This window comes from Pempheris klunzingeri, chromosome 19 (assembly GCF_042242105.1).
Source record: "Pempheris klunzingeri isolate RE-2024b chromosome 19, fPemKlu1.hap1, whole genome shotgun sequence".
NCBI lineage: Eukaryota > Metazoa > Chordata > Actinopteri > Acropomatiformes > Pempheridae > Pempheris > Pempheris klunzingeri.
The window spans coordinates 8618124-8631236 of NC_092030.1; the positions used below are offsets into that span (position 1 = coordinate 8618124).

At 40.8% G+C, this 13113-nt stretch overlaps 1 protein-coding gene across 1 annotated transcript in view; it reads right to left on the reverse strand.

Moving 5' to 3' along the window:
- The window catches only part of dcc (DCC netrin 1 receptor), a 167741-nt gene that overhangs the window by 25888 nt on the left and 128740 nt on the right, over window positions 1-13113 (reverse strand). Inside the window, exons 24-27 of the mRNA XM_070851028.1 lie at window positions 12588-12750; window positions 10929-11152; window positions 9876-9992; window positions 199-348 (exon numbers count right to left, since the gene is read on the reverse strand). Coding sequence (XP_070707129.1) covers window positions 199-348; window positions 9876-9992; window positions 10929-11152; window positions 12588-12750 — 654 coding nt within the window. The remainder of the gene's footprint in view (window positions 1-198; window positions 349-9875; window positions 9993-10928; window positions 11153-12587; window positions 12751-13113) is intronic.

The window sequence follows — 13113 nt, forward strand, 5'->3', positions numbered from 1 at the left end:
GTGGATCCTGTTTAAAATTTATATCAATGATAAGACAATGCAGCATACAGTAGCCCATCGCTGTGGTGTGCTTAATTTCAATAACGTGCCCTAATTGAAAAACTACAGATGTACCTGTGTCTGAAGAGTAGTTTTGGTATCATTATCTCTCTCTCTATAGTGTCAGAAGTACTGGTGGTGATGGTGGTGTTGCAGTACCTGGTGTGTATCCTCTGTCCACAGTTAGGCTGGGGAAAGGCATCGGCCTCAGGCTGAACTTGTTGTGAGTGAAGCCACAAGAAGGTGAAGGCAGGATACCGGGATACTGGGATGAGTCCAGAGCTGGCACCGGGATGGCACTGACCACCGCTGAAACAAGCAGACAAAACAGTCAGCAAACCAGGCTGCAACAGCATGCAGGAGGCAGGAATGTCTGTCTTTGGCTATCATAGTAAAACAAATACCTGCTGTATAAAAATCATATAAAAGCATTCAATATCCATATGAGCGAGAGCAGAGAGCTGTTGTAAACAGAGAGGAACAGTTGGGGAAGTAGTCAGACCAGACAGTTCATATTGTGACCTTGAGACGAAACCGCAGGGAGTCAAACTCACAAGACTGATTACACTGCCTCAGGTTCACAACATGCAGTGGGGACGCCTCTTATCTTCTAAATAGCCTTGAAGAGACTGTGTCTGTGTGTGTTCGCGTGTGCGTATCACTCTCACCGCACACACATTGTTATTGTCTGTTTATGAAATATTTGTGGAGAAAAAAAACAATATTTTGTTCAAAAGCAAACATTTGCAAACAGTCTCCACTCGATGCAGCTATAAGCATATTTCCCATCTCATACTGAAATAAAGCCTGCTGTAATGAAGTGAGGAATATAATCAACTGAACGGAATTGACACTAAAAGAGAAACATTAATGAGGGAGTGCTGCCAAGTAACACTGTGCTACCACTGGTTTGTTTGTGTTATGAGAAAACAGAGACGTGCTGTGACCTGCCATTATTTCTCAACAGGGGGAAGAATGAAGATAATCTGAGACACATTTGTTTGAATTTTTCACAAATATAATTCACTAATATAATTCTTTGCATAGCTTGACATGAAAACAAACAGTGAGCCTTGCTCTGTCACCCAGTTTATTGCCATTTGTACGAGCTTAAAACCAAAGTTTTAAAGCTCACTGTAAACTTATTTCTCTTTTGTTCAATCCATACAAAAACCAGAGTGTAAAAATAACACTTTGTGGTTTTAGCAGGAGTTAGTGGATGGAACTATCTCTTGGCTGGGCTAGTAACTTCTTCCACACTGGCGTGGGAAATTAACTCTTAAAAGGCCAGAGTTCCTGATTCCTAAAAATAAGTCTGTAACTGTATCTGGGCATAACTGTCCATATCACATGAGGTACCGCACGCCAAGGTACCACACGAATGAGACACGATCGCTCAAAAATCATAGGTCGTATCGCTGAAGAGATTCCTCTGTGAGCATCGGAAGAATTTGTTGGAGAATTTGTTGCAGAATTTGTGTGGATAGAGTTAAAAATTACTCATATATCAAAGTTTAAAAAGTCTAACATTGATGTGTTTGAGCAAAAGTTTCAGAGACAAAATAACATGAGAGTGAATGAGATAGTTGAAGGGATCTCTTGTTGCTTTGAGGCTGTATGTGGAATGAACACTGTCAGTGTGAACAAGTTTGATAGGACATTTCTACATGATTTTAAAACTCCCCTGCACTTTGGCGATGATGATATTTTTTGTGTCTGCACATAATATACAAAATAGTTGTGATGGATAATAATAGTGTGCCTGTGTTGCACACTCACTGCATCAGGAATGTACAGCTTTTGAGATCCACTTGAAGCTATAGCACGCTCTCACTGTACTGTAGCTCTGTCACATCCTCGTCATGTCTTCTTTTCTATCTCACTTCCACTGCCCACATCGGAAGAAAACATATCTTTATTCTTTGGTACATTCATTGTCTTTAATAATAAACATTTTCCTGCTTTAACCACACTAGTCATTAAGCTAAGACTTTACATTTAATGCATCGGTAATTGTGAACAAAAAATAAGAAACAATATTTTTGTTGAAGATCTCCAACAAAGTAGAGAGAGAAAAAAGAATTATTTCTTTTTCATTAGTGGCTCCAGTCAGATGTCAGTTTCCCTGAGGGAGGGGGTCCCTGAGCTACAAAGGGTCCAGTGCTAATGAAAGGTTCAGACCCCTTGAGTAACATCATTCAGTAGCAACACCACCAGCTGTCATCAATTATCAAAGAAGACTCACTTAAAACATGCTTCTCATATTTCCTCTTACAACACTGTCTTCTCTATGCAGCACTCATATCAATAAAGCTTTTTCAATTGAATTCTACGTAGCCGAAAAGACAGACGGGGTGGGGGTGGGGGGGGGCAGGGTGTAGAGATTTCTTCTGCCTCATGCTTTCTCTTCGCTTGAACCACGAGATCTAATTCGACTAAACCCTGATCAATACCAGTATTGATTGAAAAGTATTGATAATTTGGTTGAAGCAAGGCTGTGATCAGCAGCTTTAGGGTTTCTGTGTGTATGTATTTGAGTGTGTGTGTCGTTTACTGTATTTGTGCTGTGATCATTTAGAGAGAAGCAGGGTTTGATTACAGCAGCGAAACGACCACAGATAAGCAAGTCTGATCAATAACGTTATTGATTGAGAATATTAATGATTTTGGTGCAGTGGGGCAGCGAGCTACAGGTGAATAGAGGTGTGTGTGTGTGTGTGTGAGTGAGTGTGTGAGTGAATAAGAGAGAGAGAGTTGCTTAAGACAAGAGGAGACAGAAATACTGACAGGACGGAGAGCATGAGTGAAAAAAGAGAAAATGAAAAACAGAAAAATGAAGAAATAATAAATGAGATAATTAGAAGTAAGGTTTAAAAGATAAACAAATAAATGAGAAAGAGATAAAAAGATGTAATAAAACAAAATTGGAATAAAATGACAAAAAAGACATAAGGAGGATTAAATTTTTTTTTCCAAGAATGGGGATGGAGACAAAAGAGAGAAGAACAGATAAAATATGGCTCGATCAAAAAAGTACAAAGTTATTTAAGAAAACATGAAAGTAGACTGAGAACAAACAGACAGAAGCCGACACAGACAGAAGGAAACCAGACAGCAGACACAAAGAGATAAAACCAGAAGGTAGATAAAGAGATCAGCAGGTCCGTCGTCTGCACAGCACAGATGTGGCAGCCGGGGAAAGAAAAGTGTGGAAGTGTGAGCGGCTTCAGGAGAGCCAGACAGAAGCAAAGCTAGAAACAGTGCAAACCCCGCAGGGGTGTTCGATTCAACACATGATCAACTAATCCCAGAATTCCTGCAAGGGATTGTTCAATTCTAACTACTCAAACAACAAACAAATGCAAGTCGGAAGAACCTTTTCCTCATCCTGCACTCATGTGTTTTCAGAAAAATGTGTTAATGGCTGTAAGAAAAAGTCTTAGCATTTAGCTATTGATACATTTAAATTTGCTCATCAGCCTCCTTTAGAGACAATGTCATCTATGAAAGGATATCTGAGACAAGGCCCTGCAGCAATTTCTAAATCCAGAACTTAATCAATCATTGCATTCATTTAAAAGGAGTGATGATTTGTTACAAATCAATATTCACAATATTCAACACAACTCAAGGTGAACGTAGCAGGTTGTTCGCGTATGGTGAAAGTTTCTGGCCTGCATCTGTCCATTTGTTTATTTCCCTTTTCACGTGAACAACCGTATGCATCGCTATAAATGTCTCCAAATGAGACTGTTTGAAAACGTGAGCCATCATGTGCATTCTCTGTATCGTGAGCAAGCACTGCTCCTCTGTTTCTACTCATAGACTAGTCTCTCACATTCAGGGACAGAAAATCAAACCTTGATTACAAAATCTATTTGCTTCATGAAAATGTCAGAGCATTTCATAAATTAGTAGCATGAAAAGAAAGGGTAAGAATACTCAAAAAGTGAATAAAATGACTGTGACTAAAGTGATGTTTTTGTTAAAACAAAAAACCCAAATCACAATCTGTTGCAAACATTAACATGTCTCAGGAGAACCATCTACAAAGAGGAAATGTTAGGATCTATTAGCTTGTCCTTCTGCTGGATGAAGTCAGTCATCGGTCTTCAGCTCTACAACGGACGCAGACACTTCACAGGTCTGTCTTTCTATAAAGTCCGCTGAGGACAGCTCAGCATATCACAGATGTAATCAGGAAACCCTGGTCAACTGATTTGATTAGCTCTCGGTCTCATGCCCACATGAAAAGTCATCAATCAGAAGTATTGATCACAGTCAGGTCGGAAAAAACAAATGTCCCATTAACCCCAGGCAGCGTCAGCAATACGCTACAGCTGATAAATGACAAGGTGATTTTTGATTGGCTGTTGTAGCTCGTGTGTGAGAGCAACAACATGCAGGAAACAATCCCCCACTCTTCATCAGGGTATATTATACAATTATTAGCTACCTTGATTCTGCAAGGAGCATGAGAGCTCACAGGCTCACTGCCATTGTCCTGCTCTTGCGTGTGGTATGGCTGACAAGCATCTGTGCTAAAGTCATTAGGCTATAGCAGTTAATATCAAAGGCATGAAAGTAAGACTGATCTGGCTTTATGCCCCTAAAATAAGCTAAGCTGGTACAGGATCAAGAAACACAGGTGACTCGTTCCACACACAGGCAAATGAGCGGCACAGTGGCCAACCCGTGAGCATATAGCTTTAGCATGTAGCTTGCATAAATACCATAAAACCCCTCTATCAGGATCTGTTTCAGGACATGGCGGGGGAACAAAACGGAGATCAACAATGTGGGATTTAATCCTGGTACAACCAACTCCACAGCATCTCTTTGGCAGAGCGTTATTAATTTGAAGTGTATAGGTTGTTTCTGTCTATGTGAGAAAAGGGACTGTTTCTGCCAAAAAGGAGAGTGGTGATGAGAACTACTTCCCCAAACAAAAGAGAGAAAAAGGAATAGACGAGTCAATCATACCTACATTTGTGCTGACTCAGCTTGGATAACATTAAAAGAAAAAAGTTTATCTACAAGATAATGAATATTTGAAAGCGCCTTACTGCATTATTCCATTATATTTGGAATTGACAATTCCAAATATAATGGAAGTACTGGCACTATATGTGTTTTCCTCTCCATAAATAACATTATATTCATAATATTTACAACACACATTTCCACCATAATTTGATGCAGATAAGGCACAAATTGGTGGATTACAATTCACCACAATATAGGAAATTACACTCACAAAAGCCTCTCTCCTTGTTTTATACTGATCTATGGTCTAACTGTATATAAAGCAGTTGAAACTAGCACCACTTGCAGCAGACCCACCTGTAACATGCTGCCATGTTACAGGCATGTACATGTACAGGTACAATCATTTTAGTCACAGGGACCAAACCTCTACTTTTTTGGTCCCTGTGACTCATCTTGCCCCAAGCAGTCAAACATCTGAACCTTTTGCAGGAGGCAGAAACACTTGTACTTCGAACCGTGCAGCATCAAGAGGTGGCTCAACTGCTAGGGAGCAGCTGTTAGCCTGGAGGTGTCTGCTATACAAAGGCCGGCTAGGAAATATTGGATACATACAGCATTCACAGCAGAAAGCTTGAGCCTCACAGAGCACACTTATCCTGTGGCTCTCATGCAAACCTGATACAAGCACCTTGGCCGACTGCCTTTACAACAGATTGATCGTGCACAACCACTTCTTGCTGATAGGCTCAGATCTACAGCACCTATAACCAACCTGTGTGTTCTGGACCACAGTGAAGTCCTGTCACCAGACTTGGCTGGACTCTCCAAGGCCCAACAGCTCTTACCGAAAACTTACCTTCAGAGCATCAGTGCATGTATATCTCCACCATTTCTCCCTCGGTCGAGCTACTCCAACATGTTGAGCGTTTACGGCAGGTGGAGACTCTCCCATACATTAATAAGAAGCTTGCCACACGATCAAGGCAAGACCAGCTAGCTTTGCAACTCCTGGAAACTGCCACCTCACGGATTGAAGTTAATGGTGACAGTGGAGTACATGGTGACTCATAACCACAAGGATGTGGTTGTATTTAAATGTTCATTCCAACACAAAGGGCAGTCACTCAACAGCATACTTCTACCAGCACCCACATTAGGGCCATCTCTCCTTGGTGTCCTACTGAGATTTCGCCAGCACACCATTGCCATCAGTGGTGACATAAAGGGCATATTCCATCAAATCCGCCTTTTGCCAACTGTCAAACCTGTGCTTCGTTTCCTGCAGGTGTTGCCGTTTGGTACTACTTGCAGTCCCCCGGTGCACAATAGACGCCGTACAATGGCGCATCAAAGAGAACGGCGATGCCAAACCCCAGCTGGTGAAGTCTGTGGAGCAGTCGTTCTTCGTGGCTAATTGCCTTCAGAGTACACAAACGGCATCATCGACAGCCTATGTCAAATGCTATCCATGGTAGGATTTGAGATCTGCCAAAGGGCCTACAATGAACCAAAGGTTCTTGAGCATCTATTCTTGTGATCTTGTGAAAATGCCAGAAAATGAGTAATTGAAAATAACTCCTTTTTTACGTAACTCTCCTATGTAACATTGTAAATAATCTAACCTTTAAAGTGTTTAGTGTTTCTCTACTATTGTTCTGTTCAGTTATGCTAGCTGAGCTATAGTACTGTCACATTGTGCGCTAGTCGTTATGTTATCAATCTATTTATCTGTTTTCTACTGAAACGATTATCTATGAAAATTGCTATTTTGATGTGTAGCAACAGTGTGTGGGTAAACCCTGTTAATGGCATTATTAACAATAATGTATATTCACTCAATGGTGGTTCATACTTAAGTTAAGTGTATATATTGAATACTAACAGAACCACACCCACATGTATTCTACTCAAACCAGTAATCCGAGTGAAGGATTCCTCATCTTTCTTCATAATAGCAATGTGGAAAAATAGACATTCCGAAAGCAATAAAAGCGAGGAGAGGAGGCCGACATTAAGAAGTCTACCAGACTGAACTTTAACAAAAAGATAAAAAAAAAAAGTTCTGAAGTGCAAAACATGAGAGAAACCCAAACGGATAGAAAGAGAGAAAAAAGAGACCAGAATAGAGGATGGGTCTGCATGTTGGCAGAGGAAGCCTGAAGGGGTTTCCTGTTTTACTGTGACCCACATCTCACATGCACAACCACACACACACACACACACACACACATCTATGTAAACACACAAGAGTGCCTGTCACATGCTACAAAAAATGATCAGTAAGCTACTGACTTACACTCCTCCAAAAAAAAAAAACAGCCACTGCTGTAACCTGATTGCTGCTGTTCAGTGCAGCAGCTTCAGTTTGTTTCACCTGCAGTAAACAACAACAACAGCAGCACGACACAAGCGGCAGAAAAAAGGAGAGAAAGCAGGACACAAATCCTTAAAGACGCGCAGACAGACTGGGAGCAGGGTAATTACAATATGAAACTTACAGCTCAGCGACATGTGACTGCACACACACACACACACACACTCAGCAGACAGAGAAGGCAGTAATTAGATGATGCGCTTCTACACAGACTAAAAACTCATTCATGGATGTGATGTGGTGTCACTTGAATCACTGTGAATCTTTTTGACACAGACAGGTCAATGTGTTTACTGACAGCTACAGCCAGCACACATCCGCTCACAGTGTGATGAAGCTGACACGGGGTGTTATGGAGATGATGGAAATGTGACACCTCTGGGTCCAGTTCTTCATATTTAGCCTGCCACGCTGTTTTGACTAAAATATTCCTGTTGATTCTCATACAGTTACTTTATGAGAATGGATGAAGCCATCTTAACCCTTGCATTCTTGTTTTGGAATAAAGTCGGCATGAGTACAGAGTTAAAGCCATGATCAGTATTCATAGGATTGGGCTGAGGCCTGATGCCATTTTGTTCTATATTGTGCTCCACATTATTTCCATTTTCCAAATTTAGGTCTAAGGTGTATGGGCTGCTGCACTGGACGAACTGGGTGCACACATCTATCAGTCCTGTGTATCTTATCATATCTAGGTATTTGATGGCTGGCTGTAGCATTCACATGACTTTCCAATACGCCCTTCACTTTCAAAGGAAGTTGGCTTGCCTCAAGTGATTATTTTCTGTCACTTTCATTATTTTTACATTTGAATTGATTAATGACATCACTATCACAGTGACATGGTGTACGTGACTACACCGAAACTAACCCTTAACCATAGCAGTGTAACATCATAGAAGACCTGTTTGTTTCAAATGGCCACACATATGATATTGCCCCTCTTGAGAGGGGGACCAGAATTCTAAATGTGTTTCATTTTGTTGTTGCTAAGCCCCACCCCCCTGTTGTTAGTCGCTGCATGGACCAAACCCTGTCACCAGCTCCACTGCCTTAAGAGGATAAAAGCTATTGTCTAACGCTACAGATGACAGTGTGAAAGAGAACCGCAACATCATCTGTCGCTTGAGACAGAAGACAACGAAATTAAATGATACTTTGACAATTATACTTCATACTGTGTGGCTAGTATATGTCAATAAACAACGTTTCACTAACTTACATGTCGCCTCTGTGAGAGCTCCCCACTCGTCATCCAGCTCATTGTTTGGATCATCGAGCACACATTTACTAGCTCTAGGGCTGTTAACCATAAAATAATATTCAGTCAAACGACAGGCCAGGACGATGCCTGCTACAAGCTGCACTATGAACGGGGAGCTATAAAGCTCATTTACATATACCAACCACACTGTTATAATACAAAGTTGTTTCACTTTTTCACATTCTATTAGGTGGATGTAGAAAATTACATTGAATGGATCAATACTCCTAATAATTAGTATGAATGGCAAAAAAAGAGCAAAGTACAGCAATAAACTTGCATCATTTGTGAATGTCCTACATTCACAGGTTTTTATCTTTTTGGCTGGTGAACAGATAGTTACAAAATGTTGTGTCTGACTTCACACGGAGCTGAATATCATCCCAGTCGTTGCTGGAGAACAGATTTTCATTCATCTGGATTCACACACACACATTTATGAAGCCATCCACTTAACAAGGGCTCAGAGCAACACTTCTCTCAGCAACAGCTCTCTCTCTTTCTCACATTTTTTCTCCATCTGTCTTTCTCTTTCTGTCCTCCCCCCTCCTTTCCTCATTGGCTCACCCTCAGATGTTATCCACTCTCCCCTCTGTCCTCTGAGTCAGTCTGAAGAAACATAAAGGCTAATTATCTGTGTGAGAATGTGGGTGAGGGTACAGGCATTTTCAGAGTATGTGTGTGTGTGTGTGTGTTTCACTTTCCTCAACTTCACTTCTGTCTTTGCACGAAATACTTTTTACATCTTAACTGCACAAAGAAAGACAGAGATGAGAGACGAACCTAAGATAGCGGTAGGGTCATTGCCACAGACATGTCATGTGACGTCCCATGCAACCAATAGGAATGATCCTCTTTGATGATCCTCTCAAACGTCATTCAGCGCCATCATACTTTGGTTGAGCACTAAATAACTGCAAAATTACTGACCATCCCGTCGGTCTCAGCTGTACTTAGTTTATAGAGCTAATAAGCAGTTGTTCACATGCTAACATGCTAATAAACATGGTGAACGGCATTCAGCTCACAGCACCACTGTGTCCAGCCCCACAGAGCTGCTGGCGTGGCTTTAGATGTTTGGTGTTTTTTGCAGCTGAAAATGTTTGTGCAAGGAAGAAATTAATAAAAAAGGAAAGAGTTACGTACAGCCAGAACATTTAAACATACACACACACACACACACACACACACAGTTGTGTTACTTACGTGTGTTGCTTGGCTGTGAGTCCATAGGAATCATCATTTTGCCTCGTGTCCCCCTCCTGGCAGCCAGGGAGCGCTCCAGCGTGGAGATGCTGCTGGATGCCTCATCAGCGTCAGCACCTGGATCATCAAACATTCAAATAAATATGTGCGATTATCTAAACAATATTTTAGAATGTGTGCCTCCCTACTGCCCCTCTGCAGCTCCGCGGCCAGGTCTTTCATTTGCTCTGTACAACTATCATTCACACACGCAGAATGTAACCATGATCTGACTTGTGAAGGACCAGCTTTACCTCTGAGCACAGCCGCCCTGTGTGGCCTCTCTCAGCTTTTGTGCATTATTGTATTATTAGCTCTGTATTAGCTGTGTTAGCTCAGTAGCTTAGCCTCTGCTTGGTTTCACTATTCTATGGGTTCGCTCACGAGACGATTTGCGGAGTCACACTGGCTCACATGCATGCTGATGACTAAAACAAAGGAAGGTGAAGCTCAGAGAGAGTGGAACATCATTTTCTGCTTATATTGCCATTAGTCCACTGTGTCGTTACATAGCAAATAGTTCTTATCTATGTTCTGAATATCATAATGAGATTCTTAAATACATTATTTTAAATTCATGATAAATCAGGCTTCATTACACAGCAATCAGATAGCACCATAATAATGAGGAAATATTTAGGATTATTTTAAATGGAATTTATAATTTTACTGTTAAACACATTATGGAGATGCTGACGTTGCCAGGCAACATAGAGATGAACTCTGACATGAAATATTTATCTAAAGACAGACATTGGACAGCAAATTCCTAAGTTACTAAATAAACTAAAGAACAATTTTTTAGTAAAAGTTAGAAGGAATATAGTAAGATGTTAAATAGAAATTACCAAATTAAACTGTATGAAAAATAACATTAATGTCGTGTAAAATCAATTAAGTAATTATGTAATTTGAATGGTTCTACAATATACTGTATATTATACATTTAAATATAACCATTTAAAAAACAAATAACGGGACAACTAAACAAATGAATCAGCATCCATCCTGTACCTGAATGACTGCTCTTGCTGCCCATCTGACTCTCTGATTGACTGTGTGCAACCTGGGGGAGGTCCTGACAGGATTGGATGGGCGAATCGTGTCCGGACGGGGCGACACTGGGAGCTTTCTCCATGTTCTTCATCTCCATCTCCTCGTGATGGATCCAGAGGTCAGGAGGTCGCAGGTCCTTCTGGCTGCCCTTTCTCTTACTGGCACTGTGGCTCGCTCTTTTTCTGCACAGGTGATGACAGGTGAGGAAGTTAGAGGGCAAGAAGGAAGAAATGCAAATGTGAAGAAGAACAGACTGAGGACTGATAATGGAAAAAACAGTGAACCATGGATAGACTGCTGTTGGTCATGTCGCTAGGCAACCCTCCAAATCCCAGCAGAGCATGAATACACCTGTTCATTTTATGCTTGCTGCCATTCACACAGAACAGAAAAGGAAAACAGGAAAGATGAACAGAAAGATTGTGATGGATGGAGGCAAAAGAGGATAAGGACTGTGAATTCTTTATCTGACCTGTTGCTCAGCACTCAAATCTGGTAAAGTAGATTATAATCCTCCACCAACACCATTTGGATCATTTTATAGTGATATAGTAAGTTCAGTGTTTTACATTCTCTACATTCTGCTCTCAAAAATGCAGTTTCTATTGGTGGTGTTGGAGTGTGTGTGTGTGTGTACTGTACTTGCTGTTACCAGTGTAACCACAGATGTCACCAAATCAACCAGGACTGATATCTGAACGATTATAACTTGAAAATGAAAGTGAATTAGAAGATAATGACCAAAACATGAACATGAACTGGACTATGAAATAAAAGTCAACCTGACAAATTAATACACAATAATTATGAAACATAATGTGGATAAAAACAATAGCTCATTTACATGGACCCTGATATCCGTCTAACACCAGAGTAATAGCCCAATTAGAATAAGAAATCCTCAAATAGCCACTTCAATCAGAAGACAGCCCGCTCCAGCCTGATGGGAAGTCATTTTCACAAAGGGTGGTGTTAACCTTTGATAATGTGTTCAATGGGGAAACATTAGCACCTCCTCTCTAGCTGGAATACATATATTTTCCTCCCATGTTTGCCCCGCGTGGGGGTTACTATGACGTCATCTTTCAACTTCTGGGTCCGACGGGGGCCCAGAAAGAATTGAGGGGTCACAATCCCTGTGAGATGATTTGTTTCACTGTCAGCCTGATAACATTGGAGAGGCTAAAATTGCCACAAGATTATCAAGTTTCATCCCCATTCAAGTTAGTGGAGGGCTAAAGTGGAAGGTAGCCAGAGAACCACTTGTGCAAATGTAAAAGAAAATTCTACTCTGATTTTGTTTGGGGGCATGTAAACAGAAATCATATCAGATCACTTTATTCAGCATTCATGCAAACAGTTAAGATCAGACTTCAGAAATATTGATCATTTCCGTAGGTAATGACTAAAACCTGTTGAATGCGATTAATCAAGAAAGAAATTGAACCTGGCGTGATAAAAACCTTATGAGTTAAAGAGTTAGGCCCATCCCAGCTTTTGATTTGGTCCAAATTTGGAAAATGAAAAAACAAACCAGCCAGGGCAGATCATTAACCATCTGCCTCTTTACCCTAACAGCTGCTTACTGCCACCACAAAGATGAATGAAACCTCTTACTTCCTCTGCTGTGCCGAGGACCGTCGGGTGCAGATGAGCGCCACGATCACAACCACAACCACGGTGACAGCTCCGACAGAAACCACAATGATGACCAGGAGGTTGCTGTTCTTTTGAGGCGTTGCGCTGCCGTGAGGTGGATGCATCTGACCAATAGGAGACTCTAAAATACACATAAAAGAGAAGAGGAGGACAATGTAGAACATGGTACAAAAAAGATCAACTGTTGGAGTTTTTCATTACCTTAAGTAAGGTTTTAAGGATAATGCAGGTCAAGGGATGCCAATATTAACATTAAATCATTTCATCGAATCATATTCATATTCACAACCCAACTTTAGTTTAGGTTGAATTGAAAAGTTCATTTCACATCGAATTTAATTTTGAGTGTGTTTTTTTTTTTTCTTTTGGCGTTAACAAAATTGAAACTGAAATTGAAACACTGAAGCTGACGTTGCAATCTAAAATGATAATTTCATTTTGTCACACATCACATGCACAGAAACAGAAAATAACATTTCAATTA